Raw genomic sequence first — 20,081 nt, forward strand, 5'->3', positions numbered from 1 at the left:
CCAAGTAAAAGCAAACAAGGAAAGTGACAGGAGGACTCATGGCTCTATTTCCAACCACAAATAAGGTTGTTTCCCTGCCCTCTTTCTTGATGATTGTCCTTCTGCTTCGAAGTGGGTTCAAGAGTAGCTACTGCCCAGGAGACAGGTGCAGAGCACCCAGTCCTTTTTCCTAGGGCTCCTTCTTTCCCTGCTTTTCTAAGAAGGGGGCCCTAAAACCAACATCATTGAACCCCTCATGTAGAACAAGAGGTGGTCTAAGTATCATTTATACACGCCTTCCTCATGGAGACTCACATCACATTGTAAGCATTTTAAATAGAGATATTAGGAGTTAGAAAATTAGATCATGAAGTAAAAATCGATTTCAAATAACAATAAAAGTAAATATCAGTATTAAAGAGCATACCGCAGTACCCTGGGGTTCCACACACTGTCTTCATGAGCACTTGATGTTCCACAATTTTAGAGAGTCCAAAATCAGCTAACAACACAAGAGAAACATTTAATGAAACAAGTCTTTTCTTAGCTTTTATAAGATGACAGAATATTTCTGTTATTCAAAATAAAACAGATTTATTTGTTTTTGTATTTGATGACGGATGGATATGTAGAAGGGGACCAGTCACATGGGAGAGGGAACTAAAAAAATAAAATAAAATAAAATAATAATGATAATACCAATTCAAGTCTTGCTTTAAATTTGAGAAAAACATGACTCCCAAATACATTTTATGCTCTATAATCCCTAGTGTTTAGCAAATAAGCTCTTTTTTTTCTTGAAGTAATAGTTGCAATAGATACATTTTGTCTAATATTAATTCTGAGATTTATAAACAGTAACTCTAAAGTATAATATGGTGATATAGAATTAGTAATCCCTTGGACAAAATCAAAATAAAAAATTAGGTTTTCATGAATGTCAAAGAAATTAACAGAAATATCAAAACATTTATTCTGCTTCAAAATAATGTCATTCTTTAGTATATTTGATGGATAAGGATTTACTCTCATATGAGAGATAAAACACTTTTTTTGGGCAAAAGTTCTTTTTATTTATTCCTCAGAATATTACCTAGATAAAACACTACCAAAGTTGCTACCATTATGGTCTGTTTGCTGGGCTACATCTCTCTCACTCAGGAAACATCAGGAAACCATTCAAGGCCACTCTTCAAGAGAGGCAGGTGCAGAATTGATGCCATTTTAGACTTCAAAGATAAACCCACATTTCCACGGAGGTGCTGATCCTTATCAGGGAAAGCAGCAGGAAGTCCTTCAGAAAGAAAGCCTCTCCTGTCTAAATTAGTATCTATCCATCCATTTAAAGAAATTTCTTTAAGGATAAAATCTTTGAAAGTGATGTCAAAGGAAATGGAAGTCTCCCCGCCGTTCACTGCCTTTCAGGAGTGATTATAAGAACAGGATGGCTGCCTAGCAGGCCTTTGGTATTTTTTTCTTTGAGTTCTTGCATTCATAAAGCACATTATGTTGTCTGAGCTCTTCTATGATATGTATAACTTAATTTTCAAAGATGTTAACACTTCTAATGCAGTGAACTGATCAGATTAACATTACACAGGCCAGCACCAGAAGAGCAATGTCCTTCACAGGACTTAATGCAGATCTACTAAAGGAGGATTCATATAAAATAAATTTTATTATTATTATTTGCAAATGAAGATTTGCTTTGGAAAGTAGCATTTAACATATGTATATTTTTTTTCTAAAATGCTGATTTAAGGAACCCTTTGAACAGATGGGAGTTTCACAAAGTTCATCTTTGTAGTTCTTCAAAATGCTTACTGGTAGAAAAAACAAGGTTTCCAAAGTCAAATAAGGTTTGGGAAAAACCTCACAGTACACTAATTTAGATGTCAGTTTACACATTAGCATTTTTAAAGTTCTGGGAAGTCCTGCAAAAATAAAAAATCGTGTTTAAGTTGGCATTTCCTACCTTATTTGACCAACCTTAGCACTTCCACAAACAACTCCCATTTCCCACAAAGGGAATTACAGTAGTTACCCCTGTTCACTCAGCTGAGGAACCAGTGTTCTGTGGAGTGTACTTTGGGAAATACAGATCTCAATTTTCTCTGTTCACATAAACAAGTGACTCAGACCCTAAATTCAAGAATATGTACTAAGCATTTTGTGTCAAAGTTCTTGAATATCTAAAATTAAGCTCCAACTGAGTTGTGGAATAAAAAGTAACAAAAAAAGAAGTGTTATGTTATCTGTGCTTTTCTTCTCTATAAACTTATCTACAAAATACACCATCACCCCCTGGAGTCCCTGCCATTTCTACAAACTACGTTTCCTTTGTGTTCAGCACTGGAGCACCTCCTAGGTACTGATTCCAGAAAGAACACAAACTTCCAAAATAATGCATTATTCCTTTACAGACACCAAATATTCAAGGAAGTTAAATGGAGGCAAAACCGGATGGAGCAGTATTTAAAAATTCCATGAAATAAATTTCTTCTACTCTGGGAAAGGAGTCATGAGACATTAGGAAATGTCCTCACCGATTTTGAGGGGTGCATCTGGGGCTGGAGTTGCATAGAGAAGATTCTCTGGTTTGAGATCACGATGGACAATCCCATTTTCATGTAGGTACTAAATAGGGAAAATAATGAAGTAACATTACAGTAATTGTACTTAATGGTTCCAACATTCATGTTTAATCTTTTCAGAATTAGAATTATCTTTACTAAGTCATGTGATTCGACAACACACATATATGATGATTTTAAAAATAAACACCATAAAGGAAAACATGTTTATACTATACATAATTCAAGAACAGCTGACAGTTACTTGAAAGTGAAATGAATTTTAAAGTGTATAAAACCAACTGCCAGAAATAAAATATTTACTCCTCAGAGAATATTAGTTGTAGCTCTCTTTATGCATATTACCATATCAGTTCAAATCTAATTATTATTATAATAAGTCAAGGTTCTATGTATTGAAGTCTGTCTGGTTTATATCTGAAAAGCATAATTGTATGTGTCATCTCAGAAGCTCACAACCACAGCAAAGACTTACTAATTATTGCTTGAACAGACATTTAGATGTGAGTAATTATTATAGAAGACTATCCTTAATATGATAAATATTGCTTAAAGATGATGAATGCTCTCATAGGCTCTTCTGAGGATTAGTAAATCCAGCTATCAATATAGAGTGGTATATTGGAGACGACATTAAATTAAAGATCACCTCTAGCAATTCCACTAATTTTATTATATTTTAAATTATTTCGTAAATTATGTGTTATCACACATGTAACATACTCTCGCTGTGATTGTGGAGGTCTTACCTGGTCCTGCTTCCCCTGGTTTCAGATCCCTCTCCAAAAGTAATCACTCATCAGTTTGAAATGGTTTTAACTTTTTTCTATGAATTCACAAACATGAATGTATGTATGCAAGGAAATATCCCTGATTTTTCCATTTTCTTATATAAATGCATGATTAATATTAATTTTTATATTGCTTTTTTCACACAATATGTCTTTGAAACCTTTTCCACAAATCACTACAGCTTAATCTCTTTACCACTTGCTTGTATCCATTTCATTGGAAGCATCATAATTTATTTTGCTAGTCCCTTTTTGATGGACATTCAAGTTTTTAAAAATTATAAATAAGGCAATAATAAGCCTTCTATCCCTTGGATGTTTGGCTAGTTTTGCTGGTGTTTCTCTAGGACAGATACCTGGAAGCAGGTATGGTGGGGTCAAAAAGTAAATTTTAAATTTTAATAAATACTGCAAAATCATTCTCTGAAAAGACTCCATCAATATCTACTCACATGAACAGTGTAAGTATTTATGTTTCCCTGACATCTTCACCAAATCTGTATTTTTAACCTTTGCTGGGCTTCAGTGTAAATATTGTATCTTAGATTTGGTTAAATTTGCCTTTCTCTGTTTACTGGTATAGTACATGCTTACTGGTTTTCCTCTTCTATGAACTGCCTGTTTATATCCTTTGCCCATTTTTCTGTTGGGTTGGGAGAAAAAGTTGCCAGTGTACTTCAGTATTTCTCCTTTCCTATCTCCTACGGGAAGGGAAGGAGCCTTCTCTCTTTGCAAGCCAAGTAACAGAAGGTGGATAGCTTCAAGGTCACAATTTGTGGTGCTTGACATGTCAGTGATTTGGGGAAACAGGAATTGATATCCAGCTCACTCATGAAAAAGAGATGGTTGGAGTAGGTGAGTGAGGAGAAAGGGCCCCAATGAGATTCAGCTACTCGCAAAGAATAGCTGAACATAGGTGCAGTTATCTCACGAGGGTTCAATGTGGACTGTGCAGAAGGGAACCAGACATGAGTCTCCCTGAAGAATGTTTCCTGCTGGGGTGATGCCATCTCATTTTAGCATCACAGGAAGCAGAACATGGGGAAGGTGAGAGCAGGCAGTTGAGGAACCAGTGACTCCTCAGAGCACCTGAAGTGAGAGAACTCCCCCGCAATGGGTCTCTGTAGAGCCATCATTGGTGTCCCATAGGGAAAGAACCCTAGGCATTGTAACCTGCCATCCCCGGAGATCACAGATGCCAGACCATAACTGTAGCAGTCTGGTGAGACCTTTCTTCACTGTCCTTCTCCTCTCCCTCTCCTGTCACCCTCACCGCAACTTTAGAAGGAACATAATCAGTTGGTGGGTAAAAAGCAGGAGGAAGAGAAGAAACTAACAAATATTCCTATCCCCTATATTTAGAAATTATAGATCTCTCATGTCCACGTTGGGGGAAGGAAGACATTTAAAAGTTGGATGAGTCTAAAATTTTAGTCTTTTCCTTATGCAAGAGTGCCTGGAAAAGCTATAGGAATAGCTTGAAATTTTATTCATGAAGGAGAGGAATGGGTTCAGAGTGGATCTGCCAGAGCAATGGTGAGATAAAATAAAGTTGCTTTTGCTCATGTCTCACCAGGCTGAGCTCACTCCTTACAGTAGATAATGATCACCTATAGACAATAACACCATACGTGCCCTATGCACGTCCTATATTCCAAGCACTATTACAAACACCTCGTACTTGCAAATCCTATAACGCTTGTTCTGCAAATGAGAAAACCGAGGTAGAGAGAGGCCAAGAGATGTGCTCAGTGTCACAACTAGATGTGTGGAGCTGAGTGAGGTTCAGACGTAGGTGTCCGGAAGTGGAGGCCATAGCCTTGTCTATTATGTGACTCCCAAGCAGATGCTGGACTGTGTGGGGTGGCAATCAGAGGAAAATCACAAAGATGGAGAGGAGAGGAACATGATGGAAGGAGAGGGAAGGTAATGGCAGGGGAGGAGAAGTGAGAAGGCAGAGGGCCATGCTCAGCCTTGAGTGACACCCAGGGAAAACCCACCAGATCCCTGAGGAGGAAGATGCTGTATGTTGTATAAGCTGAGTTTGAAGGCAACAATACAAGTTTCTCATACAGTTGCTTTGGAACACACCTAAGAATTGCAGTTTGGGATCAAGAGAAAATATTGCTCTCCCACAGTCTAACCCAATTTAGAAGCTCCATTCCGTTGGGAAGAAAATGACAGTGAAGATAGCAACACAATAACAACAGCAAATGAGATAAACTTACAAGTATTGGTTTAGCAAAGTACTAATTATTTAAAGACGTTCACTAACTACTGTTCTGGCTTTCTAGAACAGAAATGGTAGTTTTGTGTTCTAAGTCCAAATTAACACGAAACAAAACAAAATGACACCATTTGGCACTTCATAAAGGAGAGCTAGACCAGATAACAGAAGAAAATTTTTAGAGAAAATAATAGACTTAGGAGCTATGCACCAACAGAAGAACAAATTTAAAGACAAAATAAAGCAATGAAATACTGAAGGTCATGATCCTGCCTTTTAAAAATATAGGCAGGGATTAATTACTATAAATTACTTGGTGCATAAGGATTATTAAAAGTTGAGATATAATCATGTACAAATGTTGTAGGAGTCATTTAAATGTATTTGACTGACAAAAATGGCAGGGATCATTATTTTATTTTTGCTTAGACCCACCGACTGCTTTTAACCAATAGTTAATACTTTTACCTTTTACATTATCTCTAGTCAGGAAGCCAAGCAAAAAAGAAAAGGTGGAGCATGATCTTTTGCCTTCCCCCAAAAAGATACAATTGTTAGAAGCAGCAGCAACCTTTTAGAACACCAGATCTCAAACCTTTTGGTCTCAGGACCCTGTTAGAGTAAAAAAAATTATTGAGAACCTCAAAGAGCTTTTGCTTATGTGAGTTATATCTAACATTAGTTACTATGTTAGTAGTTAAAACTGAGAAATTAAAAAAAATCCTAATTTATTTAAAAAAACAATAAACTAATGACACATGAACATAAACATTTTCTAATAAAAATAACTATTTGCTAAAACAAAAAATAGTGCTGTGCTATTGTCTTAAAATTTTACAAATTTCTTTAATTTCTGGTTTAATAGAAGATGGCTAGATTCTCTTATCTGCTTCTGCACTGTCTACTGCAAAATCACACATCATTCAGACTCTGGAATATTCCACTGTACTTTCACAAGTGAAGAGAAATGTCTTCATATTATGACAACATACTTCTGACCTCACAGACCCTCTGAAAGGGAACTCAGGGACCCTCCAGGAATCCTCAGACTGTACTTTGAAAATTTCTGTCTCAGAGCATCTGAGGATATAAAAAGAGCAGTTTAAGGGCTGAATAATAGGCACGCTGCCCTTTATTTTTAAACGGGGTTTTAAATGAAATACACACTTCTAATCTCACCAAGCACTAATCTTATCTCGACACATCAAGATCACTGCACACGGAGAAGTGAAAAAGAAATTAAGGGGAAAAATGCCCCTCAAAATTGTGTACTCATGGGGAATTGTACAAAGACATTTTATGATATCATATTAATGATACAGAAATGATTAAAAAATATCTAATTATGGAGAAAGAGACCTTATCAAGATGCTGCTGATCTTAGCTACTGATCATTTAAATCATGGGGATTCAATACAAACAGACAAAAGGATTAGAGAAATTGAGAAACTTGAGATAACTGGATATTCCAGAACAAACCAAGTGTTCAAAGTAATCATAATTAAAGTAAACCAAACACAAACAAGGAAACCTTGAAAACTAAACACCATTTTGGAAGAAGACCTCTATAACCTAACAATTTAATGGACAGGAAATAATAAATCTGGCAAGAACTGTAGCATTTAACTACTGAATCATGACTAATTGTAACCTATTTTAATAAAGAAACTGTAAGAGCAGATAACTAGGTATATATGAATTTACTTAAAACTTTAAGGAATAAAAAGAAGGAAAAGGAGGAGGGAAAGGAAGAGGCAGAGAAGCACAATTAATTTACTGGCTCAATTTTTAAAAAGTATATTATCTTTTTAGAAAAAAAGCATAAAATGACAAATATTTTATACGCAGAGTAATTAAGATAGGCAACAGGTACGTTTTTAAGGATTAGGCAATGATGCATTTAATGCACTGGTACCAAGGGCATACCTTTGCTAAGTTCTGTTTCAGTATTATACCCTCAGTTTTGAGGAAGGGTTGATAAAAGAAACAAGCATAAGAAGGTTTTTGTGGCATTGTTTTTGAAATAATTATTGAAGAATAACACCATGAGAGGCACTTTGGGGCCATATACCCCCAAGCATGCTATTTATTAGCTGTGTGACCTGGAACAATCTGTCTACCCTTCACCTCCCGGTTTCCCTCTTTGTAGCACCCACTTTGAAGGTTGCACTGAGAATCGGAGGTTAGGCATGGAGACACTTAGCATGGAGTGGACATTCTGTTCTATAAATGGTAGCTGTTAGGAGCACCCTACCACTGTTGTTCCATGTCTCTTGTACAATAAATTACATCCAAAATCCTTTGAGATTTGGAAAACTTGCTCTTTCCTGAAGTATCAAAGAATACTTTAATGGGAAAATATTTGCTTTTTATTTCATCACATTTTCTTCTTCTGTTTTGGTGGCCCCAAACTCAATGTACAAGAGGTTTCAGTTACAATTACCAGCCTGGTTTAGAATATTTACTTCTCCCTCTCTCTTTTTTAAAATTCCCTTTTCCACTTTAATAGCTTTATTTTGTATGCCTTTTTCACTTAATTTGCCACAGCTCCTGTTCCCAAGAAGATGCAATGATAAATCACAGAGTAATAGAATGTAATATATATTAGTCTTCTTCACCCTTGAAATAGGTCTAAGGGAAATACAGACTTAAGTTGCTGTATCTGTGTTCAGTTTCTAAGAGCATTTAGAAGTCAGAAGTGAAACAAAGTATATGCCAATTAGGATTTGAAGCATTCTTACTATATCTGTTCTCCATTGTAAAACAAAGAATTACTACGATAAATACTATTTGTCACTGATAAAGAGGAGCATTTCACAGCCTGTTGTTTCCCTTATGCTCCATCCTCCTTCTCCGGGCTCTTCTTCAGGAGCCATCCTTGGGTGCCCCTGGGTGCCGCTCAGGGTCCTCCTCCATACCCCTCTCCCTACTCAGAGGCACTGCTCCATCACTACTGCCTTTTTCTCCCACGTCTGCTATTCCCTCTTTTTTTGCTTTCATCATACACATACCTCCAGAATGAACAGTATCACCATCAAAAGGAAACAGGAAAAAGAAATCAACCATCACCTCCATGGTCTCTCAAATACACACATTCCCCTCCTGCTCTAGCTGCACTCAGCTATACCCTACTCTCCTCAGTCTCCACTCCCCATTTCCATTTTCTTCCCTCTCATTTTCTTTCAACACACTATTGTTTCATTTCTGACCTCATCAAACCTAACACACACTTTCTGACTCTTTATCTGACCTGTTTGGCCTCTGAGCACACGGACTTGTCTCTCACTTGGCCTCTCATCGCCTGGGGCTCTTGCCACACTGGCCGCATGGTGCTCCTCACCTCTGCTCCCCCCTCAGTCTCCTCCCCAGGCCCTCTGTCTCAAGACTTGCTCAGCACCCTTCTGCTTTTCCTTTGGTTTCCAGAGTTCAGCTCATCTAAAGCCACAAATAAAGGTACCACTTATCCAATGTGCCCCAAATCTCTATTGCCTTCCCCCAACTTCTCTGTGGCTCTGATTTGACAGAACTTTCTACTTCCCATTCCACTTGAATGTCTCACACGTGTTTCAAGGTCAACACGTCCAAAATCAATTTAGTATTTACCCTAAATTTACTCCTGCTGTACCTGTATTTCCAAACCCAACGAATGACAGCATCCTTTTGATCAAGCCAGAACCTGGGTTTACCTAACTTCTCTATCTTCTTTACCGACACATCCAGTCCATGACCCATGACAGTAAGTAGCTCTCGCTCCTTAGTGCCTCATGTATTGGCCTCTTGTTCCTACTTATCCGCTCTTGCCTTCAGTCAGGCCACAAACATGCTTCCCTCTTGATTACTCTGGTGACTAGCTTAATTACCAGCTCCCCAACTTCCAGGGTTGTTCCCATGCAGCCCATGCTCCACAGTGCCATGACAATCATTTTTAAAAAGTGCAGTTTTGGTCACGTCATTCCCCTGCTTAAAATCTTCAGCATCTTTCCATCGCTTTGGTCATTCAGGGTAGCAACGACGTTGCATTTGATTTTGCATCTCTTGAGCAGGGACCAAAAACTCTCCAGGGGTCAGGAAGACACCCTAAAAGAATGAAGGAAGTTGGCAGAGTGTAAAATAAAAGGAAGGCACTGGGAAGTCCTAGGGACTGCATCTGCCCCTGGAGAGCATGACTCCTTACAAGGAGAAGGCGACTCAGATTCAGCCAGGCAGGAATGCAGGCCCCATGTTGCTAGCTCTTTTGATTTTTAAAAAATGTTTTATTATTTATTTTTGAGAAAGAGACAGAGAAGAAGTGGGGGAGGGGCAGAGAGAGAGGGACACACAGAATCTGAAGCAGCTCCAGGCTCCGAGCTATCAGCACAGAGCTTGACACGGGGCTCAAACTCATGGACTGTGAGATCATGACCTGAGCTGAAGTCGGATGCTTAACCGACTGAGCCACCCAGGTGTCCCTCGCTCTTCTGATTTTAAAGGAAAGATAGAAATTCAGATTTTTTTAATGTAAAATATTACAAATTTTAAATGTTGGCACTTAAGTTGAAAATTTTAAAAGCCTGTGCAGGGTACAAACAAAACACCCTGCAGTCTGTGATTCCTGCTTTGGAATTTAAAACAGGAATTGGCGCCCGGCAGATGCTCAATAAACATTTGGGAAGTATAAGTTTATGAATAAATAAACGAATTTTGTTTCTGACTCTGCTTCTTAAATTAGGTATCTACTACTGTGCTTGTAGCCTTCTCTTCTGCTATAAACTCTTCCTGTCTATTCCTTTCTCTCCAGCTACTTTTTATAGCCTCCCCAAAAGTATACATGTGTGTAAAAAAATTGTGGGTAGGGTTATAATTAATTTTAGTTTTTTCTTTTTTTTTAAGTTTTAAAAAATTGTTTTAATGTTTAGTTTTGAGAGAGAGAGAGAGAAAGAGTGCAAGTAGGGGAGAAGCAGAGAGAGAGAGAGAGAGAGAGAGAGAGAGAGAGAGAGAGAGACATGGAATCCAAAGCAGGCTCCAGGTTCTGAGCGCAGAGTCTGACGTGGGGCTCGAACTCACGAACTGTGAGATCATGACCTGAGCTGAAGTTGGATACTCAACTGACTGAGCCACCCAGATGCCCCTTTTTAAGTTTTTTTTTTTAAGTTTATTTATTTTGAGAGAGAAAGAGACCACAAGTGTGGAGGGGAAGAAAGAGAGAGAGAGAGAGAGAGAGAGAGAGAGAGAATCCTAAGCAGGTTCCTCACTGTCAGTGTGGAGCCTGATGTGGGGCTTGAACTCACGAACCATGAGATCATGACCTGAGCCGAAATCAATAGTTGGATGCTTAACCAACCGAGCCACCCAGGTGCCCCAATTTTAGTTTTTTATTATATGAAAGTTAACTATAAACATTATATATTATTTGGGTAATGAATTTTTAAAAACATAAATTTTATATAATTGGCAGGCATTTCATGTTGGCTTGTCCTGAATACCATGCATCTACTATGAATGATGTTCTCTGAATATGAATATGTACATTTAGATGGTAACTATGTCTGGTCTCATATGAACTAAACACATGATGCCATTAATATTGCTAGTAGTTTAAGACTGCAAAGACTATTCCATGATAGTATCTAAAAAAGATGTTCTAATTCAAACTGTTGTTTTCTTAAGCTCCAGGCCCATATATCCACCTGCCCAGGTCTCATTTCCAGCTGGCTGTTTCACAGACACCTTACGTTCAATACGTCCAAAACTGAACTGTTGAGCGTCTTCCAGCCCTGTTCTTTCCGTTCTTCCCACCTCAAAATGTGATGTCTCAACCAACTCAAGTGTTCAAGTCAGAAACTGTTTCTCTCTTCTCCCCCAGTAGCCTCCATCCAAGTCATAGTAGAGTGCTGTGAATTCTAATTCCAAAATGTCTCCAGAATCACTTTGCCTTTCTCCATGGCATTGCCATGAGCTTAGCTAGACCACCACAGTATTCCCTTAACCCTCTTTGATTTCCAACAGGCCCTACCTTCAATCTATTCTCCACACAGCAACATAGGTAATCAGGCCACTTCTTCTCCTTGGGAAGCTCTTCAATGGTTTCCCATTACTGTATCCTAGCTTTCAAGGCCTTGGTCACCTGGCTCCAGCCTTCCCCTCCAGACTCATATCCTGCTATTTCCCCCTTTCTTGCTCTGTTCTTCCAATACTGACTTTCTTTCAATTTCTCTCAAGCCCCATTCCCTCCCCTACCCCCATCTCAGCATCCCTTTCTGACTGCCCTCACTTTCTGGAATGCTTTTTTACATGTTTCTACCTGGCCAGCCCCCACATCCTCAGGCCTCAACTATAATGTCAATTCTTCAGGGAGGCCGTATCTGTATTTCCAAACTAACATGTGCCCACACTTATGTGCCTTCATGGATGCCTCCTACTTTTCTTTACAACATGCCTATTTCTTTGCAAGCTTTATGATTAGGATGCCTCCCTCGCTAGACTGAAAACCCAGGAAGACAAGGAAATTTGGATCTGGTTCCTCAGATATCTAGTTTCTTGCACAGTGCCAGGTACTAAATATGTACTCAAGAAATTTTTTTGAATGATTGATAAACTCAATTTTCCTATAGACATGTATGTTGTTCTACTTTTGAGTCATTAACTTATAGATACTCAAAGAATGGTCATAATCTGCAAAGGATACTCATTTGCCATTATTAATCTTTGATAGAAGTTAAAATTTTGTGCCTACATTGTGGCACTATATTTCCATAGCAACATCACTTTGATACATTTAACTGAAATAAGGCATAGCATCTGTGCCATCTACACTGATTGGATAATAATACTTAGCCACCTCAAAGGTGCTATGAGATTTACAGCATCACTCTGGGAAAAGCCAAAACCCAACAAGAACATTTTAATTGTAAGATAAGGCAAAAGGGTGTCAACCTCATAATGACATCTTGAATACTTATATAGTTTTTGTTCTTCTAAGGTAGCATTGATAGTTATGGCTGAATTAATTTCTTCACATCCTTTGAAGTTGATCTGAATATCCAACACAACATATGCCTACTCAGGGGAGCTTGGGCAAAGACAGCTGAAAATTCATCTGTTAGTTTTCTCTTCAGTTTCCTTTATGTCTGAAACATTCAAAAACTGGACTTGTCAGTGTGAGAAAATGGAAGTGAATAGTGATTTGGCCAGGTGTAATGACACGTTAATGAACAGTGGGCAAGCCAAAGTCGTCTGTTTGTAAATGAAGGTGTCCTGCTGGGCCCTGCAGTGGTGCCCTTGAAGAGCACTGAGCCTGTGCTGTCCCTGTGGTAAGTGTCCCATGGGAGCATCTCTGCTTTAGATTTGGGGTGTGGCTTAGGAGTGTCTGGATAAAACAAAGATGGGAATTTTGGAGTAGCAATGTCATGGAGAAAAGGGGCAGGATGCTGACAGAGAGGATAATTAGGAATGCCACTGGGTAGGGAAACCTGAGGTGTCAAGATTAGAACACTTGATAGGCAAAGAGGTCATGAAAAACCGTCATACTCCAGCTCTTGTTTCTGATTTTGGTATGAGTCTCCTCATGTGCAAAGTCAGAGTGAGGGAACAGGGATACTTTCAACAGGCTGGAAGTTCATTTTCCTGTCTATTTATATATGTGCATGTTACAGAAGTCTACTAAGTACACATTTACAAGAGTGGTCTAGATAGTACTGGTGGCAAGTATAATTTTATCTATACTATTTTCCTTAGATTCAACCCCAAATCCAAAACATTCACTCTTCAATGAAACACTTATCATTGTTTTCAAGAGCAATTATTAAATGAAAGATTATCATTTTAAATTATACATGCAAAAAATTAATGGAAAAAGTGATGTGTCCTGATTTAAACAGACAAGTCTCATGCTAAAAGAGTACAAAAATGAAATCTGAAACAATGTACATGTAATCAACAAATAAATCCATAAATAAAAGGTTTTTGTATATAAGACTGGAGCAAGTGCATGCTGTGGGACAACTTTCCAAGGGGCTGTTGAGAATGCTTAGAAAGGGTAAGCATGTGATAATTTCACCCTCTTATTTCCAATGCATACAGCCAGATTTCAGGAGAGATGAGAATTAAGGAATGGAGGCTATGGAAAGGCTTGGCCAATTAAATGGAAGCTGTATTCAGGAGATGGTACGTAACTGGGGGAAAGGTCCAAAAATCATCTGGAGTTACAGAGAAAGAGGCAGCAAACACATTTCTGTAACGAGAAAGAAGAGATCAGGTTGGGGAACAAAAGAAACACAGGAGCTCCTGAACCTGTGTGCTCTGGTCCAGCAGAGAGAATAGAGTCTACAGAGAGGCTTGAATGAGCGGGACTGAGGATAAAGGTAGAAAGCACTCTATGCTCAGGCAAAGTGTTGAAATTCCTCACAAGGAAGAGGAAGCTGGAAATATTATAATAGATGACTGTACTTCAGATTACATGCTTTATATGTTAATAAGTCAAGTGGATATTTGCAGGTATATTAGAGAAAGAAAGCTTTTGGATTAAGTAAAATGTATATCAAATATCAAAGATTTTCAAAGAGTGAAAAATCTATGCATTTTTCTTAGAAAATATATCCACAGATGTATAAATGGCTCCTAAATCACATATGCATGAAAGTAGAATGTGGAATTAAAAAAAATAAAGAACCCCTAATATATCTTACCATTTGGTCTTTCAAAAAATGCAATCACCAAAAGCCGAAACTCTCTTTTAAACAGAAAAAGACAATACTGCTGCTCTGAATTCAGGGGGTGTCTAGACATGTAATTAAACTCTCTCTATGGTCCTAACAAAAACTGTGTCATTGTGTAATGAAAGCTACTGCATAGTAATTTAGTTTAATTACAGCTATGCTGTGTTCAATGGGCTGTGTGTGGCTAATTGATAATGTCTCAGGAGTTGGTAGGAGGAAGTTTGAATCTCTTTAAAAATCTAACAGGACAAAAAAGAGCCAGTCATTAAAAAAAGAAAACGGTATTCTGATCACAGCTCTCCTTTGCAAAGAAAAATTAAACGGCATGAATTTGCTCTTCTCCACTGCTCAGAAAATTCAGAATCAACACATAAAAATTTAAGTAAGAACTTCAGAGTGAATACTCTACCTTTGTGTCATAACTGCTCTGGAGACCTGCTGCTACCCTTGTCTTTACGCTTGACCTCTAACCTGTGACGCCTTCAGCATTGTCAACAGAATGTATGGGAAAAGCAGTAGGTGACTACCATCTCCCATGACCGGATCAACAGGCATGATTAGGACTGGCCGGCTGTGAGATCCATGTAAGCTTGATCTGTAGAGCATCCCAGGGCTGGAGGAATGCACCTGCAGCAAAGCAGCCAAGTGCTGGCGCTTCTTAGGCATTCCCATTTATTTCAGTCCTCTTTTCTCTCGGTAGTCTTGGTCAGTCATAATTCCACCTCCAAAATACATCCCACATCTAGTCTTTCCATTTACCCTGTCACCACTGAGTACGTAAGCCTTCATATTCTCTACCTGCACTATGAACATCTGTCTCCTAACCACCCCCGCCCACATCCCTACACCTAGATCATCTTTCTGAAACACACATTAACTCATTTCAATCCTCTAGTTTAAAAACAAAAACAACCCACCCTTAAGGGCTCCTCGTTGCCTATAAGTTAAAGTCTAGTATTTTCAGTATGAAAAAAAGGCCCTTCAAAATTTGCTCCCAATTTCTCACTGTGCATTATCCTGGGACATTCTTATCATGCACTGACTACACCCACAGCCTTACTTACTATTCCTAAATCATGCCATACATATTCCCACTTGGTTCCTAGGTAATAATAAGCTTTCATGTGCCAAACTGTATTTTCTAAAGATTCTTGCAACAATATTACACATCCAAATGCTCTTCCAGAATGTTGCCACCTCCCATCTAGAGGTGGAGTCTAATTCTCCTTGAATCTGGTCTGTGACTTGTTGGAAACCAACAGAATGCAGTGGAAGTGAAGGTGTGTATCTTCTGAGGTTAGATCATAAAAAATCAATGCAGTTTCTACCTTGTGTGCTAAATCCTTATTTTTAGATCCCTAAGCTGCCACACAAAAAGTCTTACAATCCTATGGCTGCATTGCTTTAAGAACATTGGGCAACACACAGAAGCCATGTATAGCTTTTCCAGTTGATAGTCCCTGCTGAGGTCCTGTGTGGCAGACCTTTCAACGGCCAGACATGTGAGTGAAGACACCTGTAACTGATTCCTGTTTCCAGACATCAAACCACTAAACCTTTGAGTCTCCCAGCCCAAACTCCAGACGTTATGGAGCAGAGATAACCGTCATTCCCACCATGTCCTGTCTAAAGTCTTGACACAGAGAATATGTGAGTACAATAAAGTGGTTATTTTAAGCTGGTATTTGGGGATAATTTGTTAACATGGCAATAGTACCTGGAATTCTACTTCATAACCCAGATTATACACCATTTCCTCTGTGTGATTTCTCCCCAGCAAAGCAAATATCACTTTCTCTGCCTCTCCCAGCAGCATTTTTCTTCATATCCCTGTAATACTCTAATACTCTGATATAATTGTGTACTTGTCTATCAAAGTAATAGATAAATTCCTTGAGAGAAGGGGTTATTTTATTCACCTTTGTACCCACAGACTCTAGGCAAAAGGTCTGGTATGTTTTCGATAAATGTCTGTGAAAAAATCAATGAAAGAGTGAATGAATGAATGATCAGAATTATGGGCTGAATGAGGCTCTATGACAGGCATCAACGAACAGACACAAAACCCCAGGGAACAGCTAGAACTCATTCTAAGGTTTACCACATACTGGCACTTGTTTTTGTTAAACAAATGAAATGGTAAAACTATCAGGGCTGTGATAGGAAATCTCTCCTAATCCCTCTGGATTAGAATGTCCTATGTCCATCCCAATTCATAACCTTGTGTGGCTCTGTGTTCAAGAAACTTGGTGAACTCAACTCATCCTGCTCTTTGTTTAAGACAATATTAAACAATATAGCTGTCCTTGGACAGCGGGCTGGAAAGTGAATAAAGCATAGACTGGTCAGCTCCATTTTATAGTGCATAACCAAATCTACTCTGGTATAGTATGTATGCTAGTGATGAATTCTATTAGGTTGTGTATGACGAATAAAGGCCTTATTTTGCCTTCACTTTTGGAAGTTATTTTCACCAAGTTTAGAACACCAGGCTGCTTTTTTAAAGTAATGCTTTGATGTCTCTTATTTGCATTCTTTCTCTTTTTTTAACTTTATTTTGAAAGAGAGAGAGAGTGAGAGAGCACATAAGTACATGCCGGTGAGGAAGGCAGGGGGCAGAGAGAGAGGGAGAGAAAGAATCCCAAGCAGACTCTGTGCTGTCAGCAAGGAGTCTGATGTGGGGTTTAATCCTACACACTGTGAGATCATGACCTGAGCGGAAACCAAGGGGTGGACACTTAACCGACTGAGTCAGCCAGGCGCCACTTAGTTGCATTATTTCTGATGAAAATTTAATGTCATCCTTGTCTTTCTTCTTCTGATATAATGCGTCTTTTCTCTGGATGCTTTTTTTTTTTAAATTCTTTTTTTTTCTTTAATTCTTTTTTTTTCAATATATGAAATTTATTGTCAAATTGGTTTCCATACAACACCCGGTGCTCATCCCAAAAGGTGCCCTCCTCAATACCCATCACCCACCCTCCCCTCCCTCCCACCCCCCATCAACCCTCAGTTTGTTCTCAGTTTTTAACAGTCTCTTATGCTTTGGCTCTCTCCCACTCTAACCTCTTTTTTTTTTTCCTTCCCCTCCCCCATGGGTTTCTGTTAAGTTTCTCAGGATCCACATAAGAGTGAAACCATATGGTATCTATCTTTCTCTGTATGGCTTATTTCACTTAGCATCACACTCTCCAGTTCCATCCATGTTGCTACAAAAGGCCATATTTCATTCTTTCTCATTGCCACATAGTATTCCATTGTGTATTTACCCAAGGGATACAGGAGTACTGATGCATAGGGGCACTTGTACCCCAATGTTTATAGCAGCACTCTCAACAATAGCCAAATTATGGAAAGAGCCTAAATGTCCATCAACTGATGAATGGATAAAGAAATTGTGGTTTATATACACAATGGAATACTCTCTGGATGCTTTTTATGGTATCTTATTTTAGTTCTAAGAATACTGAATATGCTGTGCCTTGGTATCACATTCTTCATGCTCCTTGTGCTTGAAATTTCTTAAGATTCTTGGATGTGTGGCTTTATAAGTTTCATTAAGTTTGGAATAATTTGCATATTATTTCTTTAAATATTCAATCCCCCATCATTCTTCAATGATTCCTGTGATATATCTATATCTATATCTATATCTATATCTATATCTATATCTATATCTATATCTTCAAACATATATTTGAAGTTGTTCCAAAGCTTACTGATGTCATTTTTTCTTTGTGTTACACCTTGGATAATGCTATGTCTTAAAGTTCACTTTTAATTCTGAAATGTCTAATCTGCTGTTCATTCCATCCAGTAAACATTTTGTCACAGTTTTCATCTCCTGATGTTTGATTTTGGTCTTTTTTTTGAACATGTATTTTACATCCTCAGTCTTTCCTCTACCCTCTTGAATACATGGAACACAGTTACAGCAACTGTTTCAATGTCTCTATATACTATTTCTTTCACTTGTGTCATTTCTAAGGATATTCCTCTTGATTCATTTTTTCCACCTGCTTTCAGCCAGTCTCACTATGGATGTGCTTTTTGCATGCATTTCTCATAATTTTGACTGGGTGATAGACATTATGATTCTTAACTGGGTGCAGTTAAGTTACACTACTTGTAAACAGTGTGATACTTTTGAGGCTTGCTTTTAAACTTTGTTAAATTCGTCTACTCTATTGGAAACACAGACTCTTCTCAACCCTAAGTGTGCTGCAAGCATTGTTCCCTCTGCTCTGTGGTTCTTTCCCTGGCCTTCTCACATGCACATGTGGATCAGTACTCTGCAGAAGACCTGGGGGGAGTAGTATCTGCAGCTTTCCAGAGATTTCTCTCAGAGCAGCTTTCTCCTCTAGGGCACTCTGCTCTGTGAACTCTGGTCTCCTTGACCTCTCAGACTCTATTCTTTCTCCTCAACCCAGGGAGATTTCAGGGTGGCTCTTGGTTTCTCCCTCCCTATATGGCAGCCTGGAAACTCTCTTCAGGTAATTGTGGGACTCATATTACTTGTGCCCCCTTTTTCAAGGATCACTGTCCTGGGCTGCCAGATATTCAATGTCTGGAAACCATGATGCAGAGTTTTTGGTTTGTGTTTCAGAAAGAGTGTAAATTAGTCCCTTTTATTCCATCTTGGCCAGAAGCAGACAATGTCAACGTTACTCCAGACATTTGAAATGTTTCTAAATAATATTCTATCCGATACCTAAAATTGGAATTATCCTCAGTATTTGAGACCATTTTGAACCTATTACTGCCACTCATAACTGCTACCAGTTAATGCAGTTAAAGCTGCTAGGGAAAGAAAGAATGACAACGGCAAGAAACTCTGCACTTAGTTTAATGTTGATCAAAATTTCTATGGTACTCATTTATAAGTTTCTGAGGTTTCATACTATAGTAAAGAAAAAATAGTTTCAGCTTGCTCCTTGGTTAGAAAGAATTTCTTCCCCTTTTGTGAGCCCATAGGAGTGCTTGAGAGAAGTGCCAGATGTGAAGTGCAGCCAAAGTTGTAGAGATATAAAAGATAAAAATCATATTATGTTTAAGAGAGGCAATAGCGCTTGGCTTGGAGATAATCGTCTCAAAAATTCTTAAATCTACAAAATAGGTGAATCAATGTTTTAACCATTAAAGGCCATATTTCCTTCCAAGTAAAGATGATGTGCTTATTTATTATAGTCTACTTATGCAATGTTTAATTTATTATTTCTAAATCTCTTAAGATTTATTGATAATAAAAATGAACATTTACCAAAATAGGAAAAAAATGCTAAATACATGAAAGGTATAATTATTCTATAAGTATATCATTAAAGCAACCTTCTTAAAGAGTTGATATGAGGAATTATATGGAAGGTTACTAGTTTTTAAGTACTAGTATCAACAGTCCAGTTAGTAATTAAAATGTTTCAGTAATGCTTCATAAAATTATAAAGTAAATCAACTTTGCCTGTATATGGTGATTGTTCAGAGATTCTCTATGCTTTATGACAATTATAAAATCTCTTGATCTTTATAAAATGATCAAATGATCTATTGTGTTCTGTGGTATTTTATTTAAAGAATAGAAAATACAATTTTATCAAACTCTTGAGGGTTTCACTATGTTGAAGTTCCTTCTAAGCCTTAAGTGGCCTCAACTCATATATACTTTAAAAAACATCAAGTGCCTTTCCAGGATATTAAGTCTTATTAAACAATGTTTCGGATTATAATAAATTTAGATAAGCAAGGTGTTTTACACGCAAATTCTTTTAAAGCCCTCTCTGAAGGATTACTGTAAGAATCC

The 20,081-nt window shown here is 38.1% G+C and overlaps 1 protein-coding gene across 1 annotated transcript in view; it reads right to left on the reverse strand.

Moving 5' to 3' along the window:
* CAMK4 (calcium/calmodulin dependent protein kinase IV) overlaps positions 1-20,081 on the reverse strand; it is a 213,747-nt gene that overhangs the window by 24,182 nt on the left and 169,484 nt on the right. The window contains exons 6-7 of the mRNA XM_019450514.2: positions 2,526-2,616; positions 407-481 (exon numbers count right to left, since the gene is read on the reverse strand). Coding sequence (XP_019306059.1) covers positions 407-481; positions 2,526-2,616 — 166 coding nt within the window. The remainder of the gene's footprint in view (positions 1-406; positions 482-2,525; positions 2,617-20,081) is intronic.

The sequence above is a fragment of the Panthera pardus genome, unplaced genomic scaffold (assembly GCF_024362965.1).
Source record: "Panthera pardus isolate Hobbes unplaced genomic scaffold, ASM2436296v1 HiC_scaffold_2, whole genome shotgun sequence".
NCBI lineage: Eukaryota > Metazoa > Chordata > Mammalia > Carnivora > Felidae > Panthera > Panthera pardus.